Source organism: Drosophila mojavensis, unplaced genomic scaffold (genome assembly GCF_018153725.1).
Source record: "Drosophila mojavensis isolate 15081-1352.22 unplaced genomic scaffold, ASM1815372v1 contig_277, whole genome shotgun sequence".
In the NCBI taxonomy this organism is placed as follows: domain Eukaryota; kingdom Metazoa; phylum Arthropoda; class Insecta; order Diptera; family Drosophilidae; genus Drosophila; species Drosophila mojavensis.
Genome location: NW_025318822.1, coordinates 4,426,112 through 4,444,682, shown reverse-complemented (window position 1 = coordinate 4,444,682; position 18,571 = coordinate 4,426,112). Strand labels below are relative to the sequence as shown.

General features: G+C 35.0%; 1 protein-coding gene across 18 annotated transcripts in view; it reads right to left on the bottom strand.

Moving 5' to 3' along the window:
* Positions 1–18,532, bottom strand: part of LOC6574350 (TLD domain-containing protein 2) — a 67,709-nt gene extending 49,177 nt beyond the window's left edge. For 5 of the 18 annotated variants that reach the window (XM_032732074.2, XM_032732079.2, XM_032732088.2 and 2 more), the window contains exons 1-2: positions 4,505–4,719; positions 3,628–3,982 (exon numbers count right to left, since the gene is read on the bottom strand). Coding sequence is in view for 4 of the 18 variants with exons in the window: in XM_044008391.1 (XP_043864326.1) it covers positions 18,170–18,459 (290 nt within the window). In the remaining 14 variants the exon portion in view is untranslated. Of the gene's footprint in view, positions 1–3,627; positions 3,983–4,504; positions 4,751–18,169 lie in introns of those variants that run through there. The other 13 variants (XM_015167377.3, XM_015167384.3, XM_032732093.2 and 10 more) reach the window with 9 other exon arrangements.
* Positions 18,533–18,571: the final 39 nt, after the last annotated feature.

The following is an 18,571-nucleotide window of genomic DNA, read 5'->3' as shown; positions in this document are numbered from 1 at the left end:
TATACCCTAGACCTATCTGAGAAATGTATCTTTGACTCGCAACTAATTGCCATTGTTGTCAATAATAATATTAATAATGTTTGCAAGCGTTCAATCAACTGCGTTTTGATTTTGTAAGCGTTAAAAAAAATAAATAAATAAAACCAAAATTCTTTACCAAGGCGGAAGCAAACGCCTTTTGTTTGCAAAAATTATAATAATAAAAAAAAAAACAAATCTAATCAAACCAGTTCGAACATTTTGTTACTTTCATAACCTATGTAGCTGTAGCTCGGTTTGTAGACATATCTATGTGCCTGCCTAATCAAACTCAATCAATCGTCAAGTTTCTGTTCCGCAAAACAATCAACTATTTTGCTTACAAGTGACAACAACAACAACAACCACTACAACAACAAAATTGAACCGCAAGACGGAACCAAATAGAACGCTCAACACTCATGTAGCCCACAACGTTTACTTGAGGTACTCGAATCTAATATGCAAATCGGAAACACTTCCTATAAGCCACATCGAGTCGGCCGGCTAGCTATTGGCTTGATTTTAATTAGTTTTTGTATTTGCCTTTCGGAAAAGCACTTTCTACGCAACATTAGCTTTCTGAAAAATATTGCAAATAAACATTTTAATAGAGAGCTTAAGCGCTTTAAAAGGCGCGTTAAAATATATGCTATATATACATACATATATATATTTATATATATGTATGTACATATATAATATGCAATTCGAACAAATTTTGCCATTTCGTAATTTCGGTGTGAGTTTTGTAATGCGCATTTCAATTATCGGACAAATTTTTGAGGCAAAAACAAAATTCAATTCATCTGGAATAAAGTATATAGTATATTTAGAAATATATGTATATATATATATATAATATTTTTGGTAAATATAGTTTTGAGGCAGGCGACTTCTCTGCCAAAAGCTCTTACTGTCGCATTGGCTGTGACCATATATTTAACTGTTCTATGAGTTATATAATTTAGCACCAACAGCTGTTCGTTAACTGTATCATAAGAGAGCGCTTATTAAATCATCGACATTGTCGATAAATCAAACTCTCAGACTCACACACACACACATACACATATACATACACACGTTTTAAAGAGCTCTTTGTGCAGATACAAAAGCCGTCAGATACTTCGGCAACTTGAGGAGCATATGAAGTGCTTTTGTCAGAGACAATCGATATTTTTATTTTTTTCTTTATTTCTTGGCATCTGTCTGAACTCATGTATTTATTTGTGTAATTATGACAATTTTTTCACGCCATGTTAAGCAAACAAATAATACAAAAGTATATGAAATAAAAGCATTACAATAAGCCCCTTTGTGAGAATTTAAAATATAAGAAAATAATATATATATAAATAAATAAGGTGTCCGTGCCCAGGACAAGCCTTTTTTCTAGATATACATATGCAATACATATATATGTGATATCACGCTTTTGCGCTGCATTAAAAAAAAACAAGATTTTATAGCTGCAACAAAGACAGACAGACAGACGGACAGAGGAATGAAGATAACGTTCAGTTTCCATTCCATATTGGGAGCTGTTGCTTCCTCATGAGAAACACGCTTTATATGTAGCATGGAATACAATTTAAGCGACACGATTGTCACTCAAAATCAATAAAAATAAATAAATAAAAAAGTGAATAAAAAAAGGAAGATGCAAAAGTATCTACGCATCGCGAAGCATCTCTTTTTGCCTTCTTCCGCGTTGCATTTCGCAATTATGAAACGCATTTCATTTTCATTTACAGTTGCTTGCGAGCTTGTAATTAATTTACATATTCAGCCACGCCCACACGTCGTCAAAGTGCGTCGATTTATTATTATTAAAATGAAATGGAAAAAATAAAAACAAATGTAAAATGCTTCCGCCTGTCTAGCCCGGCATTAAATTTATCTAGACAAAAATAAGTAAATAAATAATTTTTTTTTTTCAATTTTTCCTTTTCACTATCTACTACTTATGAATCGGTAGACTTTGGAGTTTGGGCGATAAAAAATATCAAGAGGCCGTGAATGGAAATTGGGTTGAAATTGTATGTATGTTTATACATATATTTCTCTGTCTTTCTCTCTGTCTATATGTCTCATGATTAAACATATTAAAAACAAATCTTATCAACTAACGAAAAATTGACAGCTAGATAGCGAGTTCCTTGAGTACAATATTAATTAGAATAATATTAAAATTTATTTTCCTAAGAATATTTAAATAATTTATAGACCCATAAGACTCTCTAATTGATCGACTGAGTCTGCATGAAAATATTAACGTAACGGTTCATACAGCTCTTCGACGATCTATATTTAGTCGACCAACGCAAAGAGGCCCAGAGAGCGGGAGATAGATAGAGGGAGAGAGAGAGAGACAGAGAGAGGGAAAGGGACCAAGGGACCTGATGCTGAATCAGCCGCCAACTAGTCTACAAAATCACAAAGCCCACAGCCAACAACAACAGTTAAAACTATAGGAGATTTTTTTCCCCCACTAACTAGCATAGACCGCAAAACAGAGTCAGATAGCAACGGTAGTTAATACAATGAAAAGTAAATACTTATATATATGCAAGCAGACATATACATAAGTATATACTTATGTATAATATTACACTTGCCTACATGTGCGTGTATGTGTTAGTTCATTACTTTGAAATACCGTTGCCGTTTGTTTCTCTACAAAAATGGCATCACAGGGCCTTTAGACAAACTCAGAAGTGACAAGCAATAGACAGTGAAACTTACGTGCTGAACTTTTTATTGTTTTTTTCTTCTTTTCCTTCTTTTTTTCGTATTTTGTTTTATTGCTACTGGGGTTGTTTTATTTTATTGTGCTGACGACCTTAAATTAGGCGTAGGTCTTCATTTTTTTCCCTCGCATAAATTGCTCTTGGCTAAGTTTGGTTTGCTTTGGTTTTTTCTTTTGTTTTTGGTCAGCTGTTTTGCGCTGCGCTTTGGCCTTAAGTTGTAATAAATAACAAGCAAAAAACAGAAGAAAAAAATATAGTTACATGCTCATAAGAAATAACAACAATGAAGACATACAACAACGTTCCTACAAATGCCTTGACCTGCAGGCAAATGCCGAGAATAATGGCAATAATTTTGTTGGTTAGCTTGGATTAGCCCAGTGCCTAATGTGAATACATATAAAAGTGAATGTAATGCAGTAAACACCAAAAATGAGAGGACAATAACAATTCCACTTGTAGACTTTTGCCTGCATATGTTAGGCCGAGACAAGTGAAAGAGAGAAAGAGAGAGTGCGACAGTCTAAAAGGGCAATGAACATATGGAAAACCGTTGAGAGGCACAAAAGGGAAACGAATATGAACAGAATTTTAGACAACAAGCTGCATCGCCTAACACAGCGAGCGTATCAAATGAGAGAGGGAGAGAGAGTTTTTGTGTAACATAATAAGAGAGTGAGAGTGTGAGGAGGGCGTGAGGCAGGCAATGCAAACCTGCCTCTCGACTTGGCAAGCGGCGTTTCTTTGCCCATTTCTATGCACAGATTACATAGTGCAATCAATTTTGCTTCCTATTTTTTTCCTCTTTTTTTCCATATTTCTTACATCACTCGGACACACTCACACAAACACACACCTGCTTTTTAGCTCGATCGCTGTTGCTGCTGTTCGCCTTGAGCTGTAGTTGGTTTCCTTCTCGTATGGTTCCTTTGCGTTTTCCTTTGTTGATTCTTTCTTTTCTTTTCTTTACTTTGTGTATGGATAAATTCGTTAAGTGGTTTTAGTCACATTTCTAACTGGTATTCATTTCACTTTTGTATGCCACTCGCGTTAAAACATTAAAAAACGATTATAATGTATGCATAAACACGCACGCGTCTAATATAATTAATCTTTTTTTAGTTTAGTATTTTTTTTTTTAGTTTTTTGTTAATGCGTTTCTTGCTACTGCTCTTGGTGCACCATGTGAAAGAGCGTTTAACTTGAGCACTCTGCAAAATTCAATTAACAAAGTATAATGTGAAATATTTTAGGAAAATTAAAACACACACACACAAACCCATTTTTATTTTTGTAATAACTATTGAAATTGAGAGCGCTGTAAATTTTGATTTATTTTTTCTTTGTGCTTTTGCTGATCTAACGGCAAATGCAAGTTAAAATGGAGGCAAGCTGCATTTTGATTTTTCATCAGCTATCATTTCCAATCAAACGAAACACTAACCACAAAATGAGCACAGACAAAATATCAGACAATTACAACAGCAAAAGCAACAATAACAGCAGCAGCAACTGCAACATTATTACTGTTGTTCAAAACCACACTCTCTTTGGCACTCACACACATGCACACTCACATTCGCTAACAGGCAACCAGCTAATTAAACAATTTAATAAAACATGGGAATGTGTGCTGGGGGTATTTAACTTTTTAAATTGTTTTAAACAATTTACAATATATGTCGCTGCACATTTAAACTCGTATTTAATTTTTTGTTTCTTTTTAGTTTTACTTTATTTAGCACGTAATCCCGCTTACGGTAAATTGGTTTGTTGTGTGTGTGTGTGTTTTTTTAATATTTTTTTTTATTTCTAAAATTGTGCGCGCGCGTTTTTCGCTTGATTGGGCTCTGTAAAAATTAAGAGTTTGCTGACACTTTACTGTTTCGTTGTTTTTGGCGCGCGCTTCGGAGCGACTTGCTTGCGTTCGTTGCAAATGAAAAACTTAAACTGATCGAAAATTTCTACCGTGAAGCGAACGTGCATGCGTCTCAGAAAGCAGCAGCGACAAACCTCAGGAAAAAAAAAAAAAAACAGCAACAAAATATCCGAACGCCAACGAATACGAATACGATCTTTGGTTGACGCCGACGGCGCTGCCGACGTTGACGTTGCTGCTGCCGCTGCTGTCGCCGTCGATGCTCTTGTGTAAATTATGCTATTTATTGTCGTCGCACAGTGGAGCGCAAGAGTTTTCATACAGTTTGTTAAAAACTTTAAAATATGACAAACCAACTAATGAACAATTGTATTATTATTAGTTTGCTAATTTTCCAGTCCAAAAAAGTCTAATACCTCTAATTTACTATAGATCATTGGCATTTACTTATTTGGAGCACATTAAATATCCGTAGGTGACTCACTGTGCGCAGTCTGTTTGTTTGTAGGGCAGCGTTCAGTGTGCTCATGCTTAGCGCTCACTTCAACTCTTTTTCTCTCTCTCTCTCTCTCTCTCTCTCTCTCTCTGTTGTCTGTTGTCGTCATACTCTCTCTCGCTGGCTTTGACGCTCTTTGGGCGCGTCGCCATGTGCTTCAATAAACTTGTTTTTGTTTGCTGGTTTGAGCGCAGCTTACACATTGTTTATACATTTTGCAGTTGTGTTTATATGTAATTAAATATACATATATGTACATACATATATATTGCACGCATTTCAACTAAATGATGTTAGTTAAATTTGATTTAATGTTGCTAATAAATCAGTTTTGTCAATTGCAAGCCATGCCTTGAATTCTAGTTGGATATGTTGCTGCAACAAATGTTGCCAAGCCATAATGATGCTGACATTCAGCTAGCTATGTTGCTGACAACGTTTTTTTTAGCGGGTTTTTTAAATGGGTTTTTCATTGTTTAGTGCATGTCGCTTCTAATGTGCACATGTGCAGCGAAACTAGTTTCAAATCGGAACAGACGAACATATATATGTACAAACATATATATCATACAACTGGCTACTGTTTTCATTTTTTTTTTTCAGCCAATGTCTATTTACTTAGCGTGTTAGGCTTTTTTTTTGGAGGCTAAGCGCTGCAACGCGCTGACTTTGTAATTTCATTCAAATTACTCATACGCACGGGCAGCCAGCTCAAATCGGTGTTGCACTCACGTAGCAAAGCATTTCCGGCCTCCACCATTCAATATGGGTCATTGCTGGGGGTGAAAGTGAAACTCCCACGCCCTCAATCTGGGCGGGCATTCACTTCGACTGTCCAGTGTCCTCGAAACGGCATATTCCTAATATAATTATTGGCAATATACAATATGTATGTATGTATGTATAATTGCCACTCGCTCAACCTTCAGCCTTCGATTGAGAATTTCTTTTCGAAGCAGTTAAAAACGATGACTCGACGTTAATTGCGCATTATGCAATTTTCATGCAAAATGCTTGCAATTATTTTGATTTCTTTCTCTTTCTCTTCCACTCTTCCTCCGCCAGAAACCTGCAACATCATTCCGTCAGGTATTCTCGAAAACCTTCAAAGTTATTAAGCATTTGTTTGAGCTATTATGAAATGCTTAAATACATTATTATTTTAAGTATAAATCCGAAAGTGTTTCTTCAAAATTAATACTCTTTAAATTGTACTGAGCTCAAACCGGGTTTGGTTTAGGAACTCGATTTCTGTATATTCAGCTCTCTTTTGTTTTTTGTTTTTTTTTTTTTTTTTTGCTTTCTAATTTAGATTATTTAAATATAATATATGGGTCTTATTTTAGCGCTTAATATGCCTAATATTCTTGGCTTTTGTTCTGTGTTTTAGATAGATATTTTTTTTTAGAATATACTATTTTGGAATCAATATTTATAAATATATACAATATATTTTTTCAATTTATGTTCGACCTAAAATTCAATTAAATATTTCAAAATTCAATATCAGTCCTATTCCAATTTATTTATTTTTTTTTTAACTGTTTGTCGGCTTCCAATTCCCTTCCAGCTGCATTCCATACCCAAACCAAATTTATCTTTTACTAACTGGTTCGTTTATTTATATTTATAGATAAATACATAGACAGACCTTGCGACTGTCTATACTATAACGCCTCCATGTCGCGTATTTCTTAAGCTCTGTGTACGTATTTGCTTCCTTTACGACAATGCCATAATTGCTATTTGATTTAAATGCTAATTAGCAGCAGCGAGAGCAGCCAATAAAAATCTTAAGAATTTGCAATTCATTTTAATCGGATTGATCCTAAATAAATACAGAGTGCAATAAACACTTAGGAAACTTTTAATTCGCATATATTTTGTGTGTGTGTGTGATTCCCTCAAAGAAACATAAAATACAACTCAAGTAAATCTTTTTATATGCATTTAGATATCTAAAACGTTATACTTGAATACGGTTTTGTATACATATATAAATATATTTCAACTACTTCAGAAAGTGAAGCGTATATTAGTTGCTAAATAATTTTAATGTCTGAGACTTGAAAAATGATATATACTGGTTCCAGAACATGTGACAGATTGAGCATTACTATAAGGTGTTTAGTGCTCAAGCTCGTATTATATTTTAAGCTCTATTCAAACTGAAGACTTTAGCAATTTTGGGAAAGCAATGGATTTACTAAAACTCATATATGTTTTCCACTTCGAAATGTAAATCGAAAACGTAAGACAACGTAACAGAAATCCGGCTATAGCTACGCTCGAGGGCTCGTCGTTACATCCGGAAGACGTTATAACCATATAAGTTTACTCATATAAGTTTGTCAAGTTACCAGAATTTTCGTCGCAAAAAACCGTAAAGATGTTGTAAGCAGAGTCGTTACAATCGGATTCAAAGGTATATCTTTTACTATTTTGTATCTAAATTCAAATGCTATTATAAAGTATTACAAGCATAGAGCAGCTATGAGCGAGCATCTGGCAGTCGAGCAATTGGAGTGACTGCAGTGTTCTTACTTGTCTTCTTCTTCTTCGATTCGTTTTTGTGTCACGCCGCGAATGTTTATTTATATTTTGTAATAATTCTGTTCCAAATGTGTGCATATGTTTTCTCTTTCTCTCTCTCTCTCTCTCTCTCTCTCACACTCTCACTCTCTATCTCTAACTCTCTCTCTCTCTCTCACTCTCTCTCTCTCTCTCTCTCTCTCTCTCTCTCTCTCTCTCTCTCTCTCTCTCTCTCTCTCTCTCTGCTATTATATATATTTCTCATGTTGCATTTGTTGTCTTGAGAATTATGTAAAATGTGAACAAACTAGACACAAAGGCAGGTGGCTGAAGCGTTTAACTTAAATATTGTCACCTGCTTCTACTGCTAGTTGGGAAAAAGAGTTTCATTAAAATGCCAAATTAACTATTTTTCGCTGGCATGCAGCTGATGAAATTCCCAGACAAGTCCTGGCTTAAGGCCATGGCTGCAGCTTTTAGTTAAACGGCTTTTAAAATGCAAAAGCTCAAAAACTTTATATACAGATACAGTAAAACATGCATATGTATATCAAAAGATATGTATAAAAATACTTTTTGTTGTCGTTGTAGTTGTAGTTGTTGTAGTTGTCATACAACGGAAGGGGCCACGAGTCTCTCGGCAAAGTTTCGACAGCAATTTTTTTTCTTCTCATTTTATTTTTGCAACAAACTAAAAATAGCAAAGCTACAACAACAACAACAACAAAGTCAGCGTTGATTGCAAGTTGTTTGGTTTTGCTTTTATGCTCGGAGCGAAGACGACGACGACGACGACGGCGACATCGTTGGTGTGGTCCAATAATGAAAAAGAAAAACCGGCTTGACAGGAAAACACAATTTTCGTTTGAATAAGGAAAAAATGCATAACATTTTTTTGCAGCTCCACGTTGACGTCGAGTCTCTGTTGCTGACTCTGCCGCCAGCGACACCCGCTGGCTGACTGTGTGGCTGTCTATTAATCTGTACAAAGCATTTGCGTAGTCAAATACCCTGTATAAGGGTGAACAGCATGGGTATAATGAGTCCACTGCGGAAATGTAGGGTAAATATGATTAGCTTCATTAAGATATATTTAAAATAAAATATATTATTAGTCAGTCAATCAGTCAATAAGCAAGTCAATCAATCAGAGCACCAATTAATGAAAGAGCCAGTCAATCCCAGTCAATCATTTAGAGAATCAATCAGAGAGATAATCAAACAGACAGTAAAAAATCTGTCAATCAGAGAGTAATTCAATCAGTCATAAAGCCAGTCAATCAGAAAGCAATTCAATCAGTTGGGGAATTTTATTTTTATTATCAATCAATGAGCTACTCAGTCCATCAATCAAACAGATGTGTATTAGCCAATAAGTAAGCTGACAATCAAACAATTTGTTGTTCAATCTTAGCTTCATGGCAAAACAGTCAATCAATATTAATAGTTCACGACATCAGTCATTAAGTCAGTTATTGAGCTATTCAAACCATCAAACAAGCTTGAGTCTTCTACTTAATGCAACTCTGTCTAAATAGCTAGCCAATCAATCAGACAGTTAACCATATGTTAAGTCAATCAAGAAGTTAGTCAGTTTACCAATCAAGCAGTCTTTGAACTATACTATCAATTATTAATCTATACTTATAATTCTTATATAATTAATAATTAATAACCAATAGATCCCTCCTAGGGAAGTCCGTCAATCAGCTATTCAGAATTTCCATCAGTCAGTCATTAATCATTCAATTAATCTGCAATCACTATGCTTGAACAGTTTGTTCTTGCAGCTCTTCCAGAGTATACGAAAGTCGCATTACAACAATACCAACTCCATTGGGTCTGCTTGGCTTTACAGTTGTTTTATTGTTCGCTCTTTTATCCATAACAATTTCGACTGGTTTGAGTCTCGCTGTGAACCCTATTTGGACAGGCAAACGCACAACCTGACAACTGGACAGCCAAAATACCCCAATGAAAATAAAAGCAAAAACAAGACTCCTACGTAACGAGGGTATTCGACATCTCCAGTAACCCACTGTAAAGGGTGTTACGTCTGATTGAATCACGAATGTAAATTGCATTCGTATGGCAAACGTTTCCCTGTCAAGCTGTAGCGCGGCTCTCGCTGTGGGTGTGTACTTACAGTAAAAGGTGACAAATTATTGACAGTTTAGGGTCTTAAATATAAATATTTTGCAAATATTGTAATTCAATTGAAATACTCCATTGATCTTAGATTTATTCCACCTGCAAATGAACAGTTTTCAGAAGCAGAGCACTTGATAGTATTCGATTTGCAAATACCCTATTTCACTAATTCGGTTATCTAAGAATATCTTTCGTCCCTCTCTTCGCTATACGAAATCCGTTATTGAATAACTTCAGCTGTAGATATACTATTTTAGTCGAATCTATTATATTATATATTCTAACAAAAAATTTATTAAAAAAAAACATAATCTGCATAAATATGCTCAGATCACCTCATGAAATTGGGTTTTTATAGCTTTAAGGTATTTTTAGCATTTTGTAACATTGATTTTTATCGAATTCCAGCAACTTGCGTAAGATATTTATAAACGTAAACTGCATCCATATATTTTATAGTTCCAGTTTCATTGAATAGTTATAGAGAATGAGACAAATACAGACAGATCGTCTCAGTTCATCGTTTACGATATATTAAGAATATCTTGATTTGGATGACAAGCTGAATCGATTTAGCTATCTGTCTGACTGTGCGACTATTCGTAAAAACTTTATAGCATCGGTATGGAAACATTGAATCAGCTCATCATCATCATCCACGCCTTCCGCCCCTAAAAAGCCGTTCGATTTTAACGAAAATATGCGCTCTTTACCCAGTTAAAACTGCTTCAGTTATACTAAAAATAATATAAATAAAATAAAAGAAAAGAAAATTTGTTTTGTTTATTTATTTATGTAGTTTTTGTTATCTATTTCTTAAGCCGATTTCAACGTTTTGCGCAGTTAGTCAACAATTCCAGTGAAAACTTATTGAGGTCAATGTCAGTTTTATAATTATTCTTAGTATTCGTTTGTTTACCGAGTTTGGTATTTGGACAACTGTCTGGGGGAATATCAATTATGGTTAGATGCAATCGAATTATATATATTAATCATAATGGCCCCATCATCGAATCACAAGACTTAAAAGATATATGGGCTACAGGTTATAGAAAGCCACTCAATTATAGTGGCCCAGGGTAAAATTGATTTACATCGCCGTTGATAAATCATAATTTCGATAATAGTGCGGTTTAGGCATTCTCTCTGGGTAATTATCTCATTAATAAAAATTAACAATGTATTTATCATATTTTCTAATTTTACAGCAAATCACGAAAAATCAAGCATAAAATTCCATTCAGAACGATGGAAAAACGTGACTAACGACAGCTACCGAGGCACAACAAAGGGCAAGAAACCTATCAATATGCTCGACCACAACAAACCAAAGGCATCGGCAATATACAGTGGGTCGACTACGAGATACCCTTTAATTACATTTAAATGTAATCAGCTTTGCTTTAAGTTTGCTTTGTAATACAGAAGCTGAGCTCATACAGCTCATCTGTGAATTCATTTTACAGGGTATATATAGTAATCACATTGTTTGTTGCGCCGTTTGTCATTCAATATTTAGCTATTTGTTGACTTGTTTGTTGACATAAGGCCAACCGAGCAGGCGCTGGGCTGAACTGTCTGGAAATTTTATGATATTTTTCTAAAGTATTTGGAAATTTTTTCAATTTAAACTATTTGCCTAGGCATTTGTGTGTTCTAGATTATTACTTTTGGTAGCCATGAGAAGTAATTGATTAAAACTGGGTACAATGTATTTATTAAACTGTATGGAAATCTTGGTCGAGTTTAGAAAATATTTATATAGATTCTAGGCCCAGAACATCCCATTCGCGTATAATACTAAATTTAGAGAATCCAGTACAAAGAGAGCTAAGAATTATCTTCTTCTTTAAAACAAACAGGGTATCTTCTGATCAGGTAGTTTTGGACAACAACAGCAGTCTTATTTGTATTATAATCGTATTCTAGTCAAGTCGACTGATGTTGCGTCTTATCGGCGGCATTATTTGTTAAATAATATTCAGAGCAAATATCAGGTAGTCTCTGATAAGAATGCGCTGAATATACTATATTCGAAATTCATTTAGATAAGTGAATCTTTTGACCAAATGCCGACTGAGACCGAACTGGAGTGAAGAATCTGACTGAGTATAACACACACACAGATATATCATAAAACTTGACCTTTTGATCGTAACGCCTAAAAGGCTTGGGCAGATGAAGGTCGGCTGTCAACAGTTCGTCGTGTCAGAGTTAATTGAGCTAGATATATTTATAGATAAGTATTTCTTGTTGACAGTCCCCCGAGTGTTTGACATATCCTTGTTTAACATGTTTCAAATAAAAGTTGCATTTTTTTTTTGTTGAAAGTAAAACACAAAAAATTTGTAAAACAAATCGCTGATCGATTCACGATTTGCGATTGTCGATCTATGCGCAAGGACAACAACAAATATCAGTAAGTACGTATTTAACGGTCATATTTATTAGACGTGCTCCAATAAACAATAATGATAGATAATTACTTTGTTATACTAACTAGCATTGCTGATTGTTCAACTATATTGTTTATACCTATGTGAATGTCAAGCATTTGACATTGAATGCTCGATACTCAAGGAAATAGGGATATTTATGCATGCTTATTTTAATCGATTATTTGCGATTAGTATTTTTTCAGCGAGGTTTGAGGGAAAGTCCGAATGAGAAAGGGAGAGAGAGGGCCGAAGAGTGACATGTGATTGATAAATGCATTTGCTAAAGTTGAGAAAGTCTAATGAATGTCAAGCACGTGCCATAGAATGTAGCGATTTGATATGGAATGATTAATTACGTGAGACGATAGGCATTTATCGATTATATATCTAAGAGAAAGAAGGTGGGGAGAGATAGAAAGATCAAGAAGGCTTGTGGCTAATTTGAGATGCAGTTGCGTAGGCTCCAATTTACGAAAATGCAGATAACTCGATAGATGGAGGCAGAGAAAGAGCGAGATAGATACATACACAGTCTATCTTTAGACCGAGGTACATAGATAAAGAGTAAGTGAGAGAGAGAGAGGAAGAGAGCTAGATAGATGGAAAGGCAGAGATAGACATAGAGAAAGAGTGAGGGAGGGCGAGAGAGAGAGAGACAGAGAGAGAGAAAGATAGAAGACTTCTTAGTGAGAAAGTGAGAGAGAAAGTTTAATAAATTTGACTAAATTTATTCAAATGTCCCTTCATGTTAACATATCCCATTAGTCAAGCCTATATATCGATCTAAACATTCTCAACTACTTATAAAGTGACTTTAAACAGATAAACTTCCATTTGTCTGCGATAGAAAGGGTATTACAAAATTGAAATGGAAAATTTGCTAAAGCAATTTCAAAAGAAATTTATTGATGAAATATATTGACATAATTTCATTATAATCAAATTAGAGTTAGCTTTTGATATCGATAGAGAGAAAAAGCAGAAGATGCATAGTTTATGATTTGTGCGAATTTCGTGACCTTCCTTAATATGAACAGAGCATGAAAAATTTAAATGAATTTTTCGTCGAGTAATGTTAAGCATTAGTTTCGACAACTTGGCTAAGTGCATTTCGTTGCCACATAGAGCAAAAGCTATATATGTATATCTATAAATAATATATTTATACACATATATAGACACGCTCGTAGCTGAATCTCTTGTGCTTAGATAACGAATAATTTACGTCGCATTTAATAAAGCCAAATAATGTTTTGTTTTGTTTGTCTGGCGAAATATCGCGGACATTGTGTGCAAAGCAAACTGCATGTTAAATATTAACTGCAGGTTAAAAATAAAATGTCTGCCATAGTTGAATAGGACACCATAAATTAACATTAAACACAATCGTACGGATTGCTTGCATAGGCTGATTAACGCTTATGAGTGTGATTAAAATGCCACGAGCGGCACGTTAAGCGGGGAATTATGGCTTTAACAAACAGTTGGCATTAGTCAGCCATAGAATCGTTTGATTTATAGACTAAAATCACAAGCCAACTGACAGATAGAAATGCAGGCGGATAATTGGAGCTCTTAGCTGAGAGAGAATCTCTAACGGTGCATGATGTCATCCCAAAGAGTTTAGCCACATTGGTTTACAAACTGAAATCAAAATGCAAAATGCAATGTATAAACAAAACTTTTGTCGTAATCAAATTTAAATTTAAATGCATTTACAAGCGCTATATATATTTACAGTTGATTGCTGCAATTAATTCATATAAAGTTAACTGCATTTACACTGTGATTACGCGAAACTTTCATTCACAATCGTTTAGTCCATCTGCCATCTGACAAGAACATGAAACAGTAATCACAATTTGTGTTGCATTTTTGCTCGAATTCTGGCAGTGACCGCTACATGGACAAATTGCCAACTGGTAACTGGCAACAGCAGTGACCACAACATTGACAACAGCCACGCCCCCTAACAATAGCAGCCGTGTACAGTGGGCAAAGGACAACTTTGAAAGGCAAATGAGAAGCAGCGCACATTTTTAAATTTCTGTTAAAAGTAAGTGTATTCTAGTCGAGACTGCTCGACTAGGAGATTCCCTGAAACCTGCATAGGGCTATATCAACTGTGCTCGTCATCCTGATCAAACATTTCTGATCTGTCACATTTCGTGTTACATTCATTTCACAAGAATCGTATACCCTGATTTTCCATTGAAAATGGTTCAGGATATAAAAAAAAACTAATATTGGGGCTTAAGAGCATCAATATCTCAAAATATTCATATTCATTTTTTATCTCTATTGCTCTACCTTTACTCTTTAACTTTAACTTGCTTTAATTTTTATTTTGGCTTCCACTTCAACTTTAACTTCCACTTTAATTTTGTTTAAGCTTTGATCTTTATATCTCCTCAATCAAAAATCTTACGATGTTTGTCATCAGCATTTTCTAAACATATTATTTATTTATTATATTGTATATTTATTATTATACAAATTTCAATAGTCTGGCACCACTGTGCGCAGTGCAATCGATACAAATTATACCGAAAGCAAACAACAATGCCATAAGCAGAGCAGCCCAGTAATAAATGGCAAACTGCATTCGTTATACCTCGCAGACAAAGAAAACGCTAATGGGTCTGATGCATCTGCCTCTGACTGCGGCAGCAAAGTGAAAGATGATTCTAAGCTTAAAGAGTACTGAGTGCGAAAGATGAGTATGATTGAACGACTCATCAAAATGATCAGAGAATGATGCAGCTGACTCTCAGCAGCTCAGATGATCTTGGGCAAAACTCATTGCAATCGCTCATAGTTCTGAGAGCTTATATGATTAAGAGAGCTAAAAAACTGTTTAAACTATTTTCCTGTATTCATTCGAAATTTTTATCATTCATGAGTTTCGTCAGATGATCTTGAGCAATGGCACACAGATCATAAAGCATGAAGTTTATGTTCTCTGGAGTTGTTCAACTATTTTCTGTTATCGAGCTGATCAACTTAATATTATGTTTCATTTATGAAATCCCAAACTAGTTTTTCATCTATTTATTTTATTAAACCAAATTGCAGCAATATTTTGTTAGCTGTGCACAGGGTATTCAAACTGAAACATGCAAACAACATGTGAAATGTTGTTTTTGTCATTGCGCCAGAGGCAATAGAACTCATCACAGCTGCAAGTGAAAGTCGAATATGCAAAGGACACACACACACACACACACACACACACACACACAAATATGTACAACAAACTGGCTAATATAGGCTAATATGTATATAGAGTGGGCGGGTCAGTCATAATGTGTGTGCGTGTGTGTGTTTCAGAGTCAACAGCTATTTGCAGTCACGCTAAGCGAGAAAAGGATTAGCAAGCGCCCACACACATGTCTGTCAATCCATCTATATAACATTGGCATCTCATCAATATGGCCCCGGGGGCAGTTGGCATTCAAGACGTGCTCGGCATCTTTATGGCCATCTTTAAATTATCAACTCAATAAAGAATTATTCACACATCATATTTATTTGCCAACGCTTGCCCCGCCCGAGCGCCACGCTGCCCCGGCCAGGCCAGGGCTCGCCTGGTTGATGTGTGTTGCTCAGATATTGGTTTGACTTGTTTTTATGGATTTGTTTATAACTCATCGCCTCTCAAATTAGCGATTCGACAGTTGAATTATTTGCTTGGGTGTAGGCGCACACAACGCTTATAAAAGTTTATTTAAAAACAATTACTGTTCAAAGATTGAGCTGAGATTAGCATCGGGTAGGGTTTCAGATACAGCTGACAAGCAGTAGCCGCGCCACATATATGTGTATATATATACAGACATACGTACGTATATTTGTATATTATATATTGGATTACAGAATGTAACCAAACCAGTTGAAAGGCTTCGGCTTGCAAGATGCGCCTGACCAAGGTAGTCAAGCGGACACTTAAGGAAAAAATACTAAAAGGAAGCATCAAAGCAGAATGAAAACGGCTATTCGAAGTTGTAATACCCTAACATTCTAACACCCTAACATATGCAAATGCATATTTGTAAAGTAACATTTATAAGATATGTATATAGTGAGTAGTAAGGGTAAATTTTAGTCGAGCAGTTTCGAGGAGAGAATCTATAATTGTTTAACTTTTCAAAAGTAGTTTAAATTATTTTATTAAATATTTTATATTTCTTATTGAACTATTTTAATTAACAATTCATTTTTATATTTCTTCATTTGTTATATAAAATGATAATAATACTCTCCGTTACTTTTCCTAGACTAAACTCAATGTGAATTCTATTTATGGAATTCAGACTTGCCCATTCAGACATGCATTTTGAATGCCCTACGCCACGCCAGAGTGAAGGAGTATACAAAAACTGGCATTCAAGGCCAACTCAAAGGGATTCAAGGTTGTAAATTACCTGGTTTCAGCCAGGAAGCAGCCAACTTGAAGCTGCAGCTGCAGATTGTTGTTCTTGGCAATCTGTGCGAAAACGGGTTTCACAACAAAGGCAGCTTCCGAATTCCGAACTGCCTAATGCAATGCGAGCTTATGAAGCACAACAAAGGCAGCGATACTTACAGGGTATCTGCAGAACATCCATTATGCATCGAATTGGTCTAATGCACAAGCTCAAACACCAACCGGAAAGTGAAACACAAACCAAATGTCACGTATACGCCATGTGAAGCAGCCGGTGAACATTAATACCAATAAATATTGACATACTTTGTGCAGGAGTCAACACCCGGTATCGAGTATAGACATATGTCCAGATATATATATATATATATATATATATATATATATATATAGACTGATGCGGTCCTTGCTAAATGCTATGTTTGCTAAAGGATATACAAAATTAATATGTCAAATCAAATTGATTTATGGCCAGTTGATTTATTCATCTGCCCGACATTTGTTTTGTTCTGTGTTTCGAAAACATTTCGTGTTCCCAATTTCGTTTTAGCCAACAAATCTTTAAATAAATAATTTGATGTATTTGGCTTTTAATATGAAATTTTATTTTTTGTTTACTTAGGGGCGTGATCGATCTCAGTTGAAATAGAAGATGCATATGATATAAATAAGTTTATGTTTCACTTATCAAATCTCATAGTCTTCTTAAATTTTAGTAATACATGAAAAGAAAATGTTTTCTGCTTCAGATATTACTGTCATTCTGAGAATAGTTGCAAATTAATGAAATAATTTTGATGTATTATGTAACTTATATTAAAACAATTTTTAACTCTTTAAAAATCAACCGTTATTCGCTTGAAGTAAACCGTAACTTAAGAGGATCTACGACCCAGCTAATTCTGCTTAAATTTCACTTACAGAATTGGTAAAACATTTTTCAATATAAGATTACACTTACCACTTGAATTCAAATTGCATTTGCTTCAGTATTATTTTTATTTCGTATAGTTTTTCTTGTTTATTATTATTATTTTCTTTTACTTCCTAAAGATTTGAAATATTTGAAGTGCTGTGCAGTTTAGGTAGGTGCATAATTTACAATTGGATTAGAGTTAGCATCAAGGTGGATCTTTAACTGCAGCTCAACTACGAAAAATGTTGGGAGCTTAATACATAAGACTTTTGTATAAGAGTACAAATGCTACGTGCTGCTGCAGAATCAATTGATATAATTAATTTGTACATAAATTTACGAAAACAAATAAACTATAAGAGAAAACTCTCAGATACGTTTCAATTCAATTCAGAAACGAACCAAAAAAAGAAATTCTACCAGAAAATATGCAAAAATTACAAGTGGAAACAAATAATGAAACTAAAAGAAATGTTGAAGAAATTCTTTTGTTTTTTTTTTTTTTTTTTTTTTTTTGAAAAACGTTGGATAGAAATAAAAATTCTGGTTGGTGAACTTACTGCCAGGAGAAGCTGCCGGTGATGCCATCTTTGAGTCGATCCCTCAGCGAACGCTGTCGACTCGGACCGGAGCCGGTGAGCGGGGGCAACATCGTATTCTCGCCATCCTCCAATACCGTAACGATATTCGATGCGGATGTCGATATTGGGGCGCTGCCGGCATGCTCCATTATCGGTGGCTGCTGCTGGTGGTGGTGCGGATGTGGCGAGCCCGGTGAACCCGCTGGCGAATCTCTGTTGTTTAGATGGCGTCGGATCGAGCCGTGACGCGGTGAATTTTCGCGTGACATTTTGTGTTTTGGTTTATTTTTGGTTTTTGGTTTTAATTTGTTTTGTTTTTATTGAACAGAAATTTGCATAAAATAATTAGAAGCATAAAATAATTAGTTCCAATTATTGAAA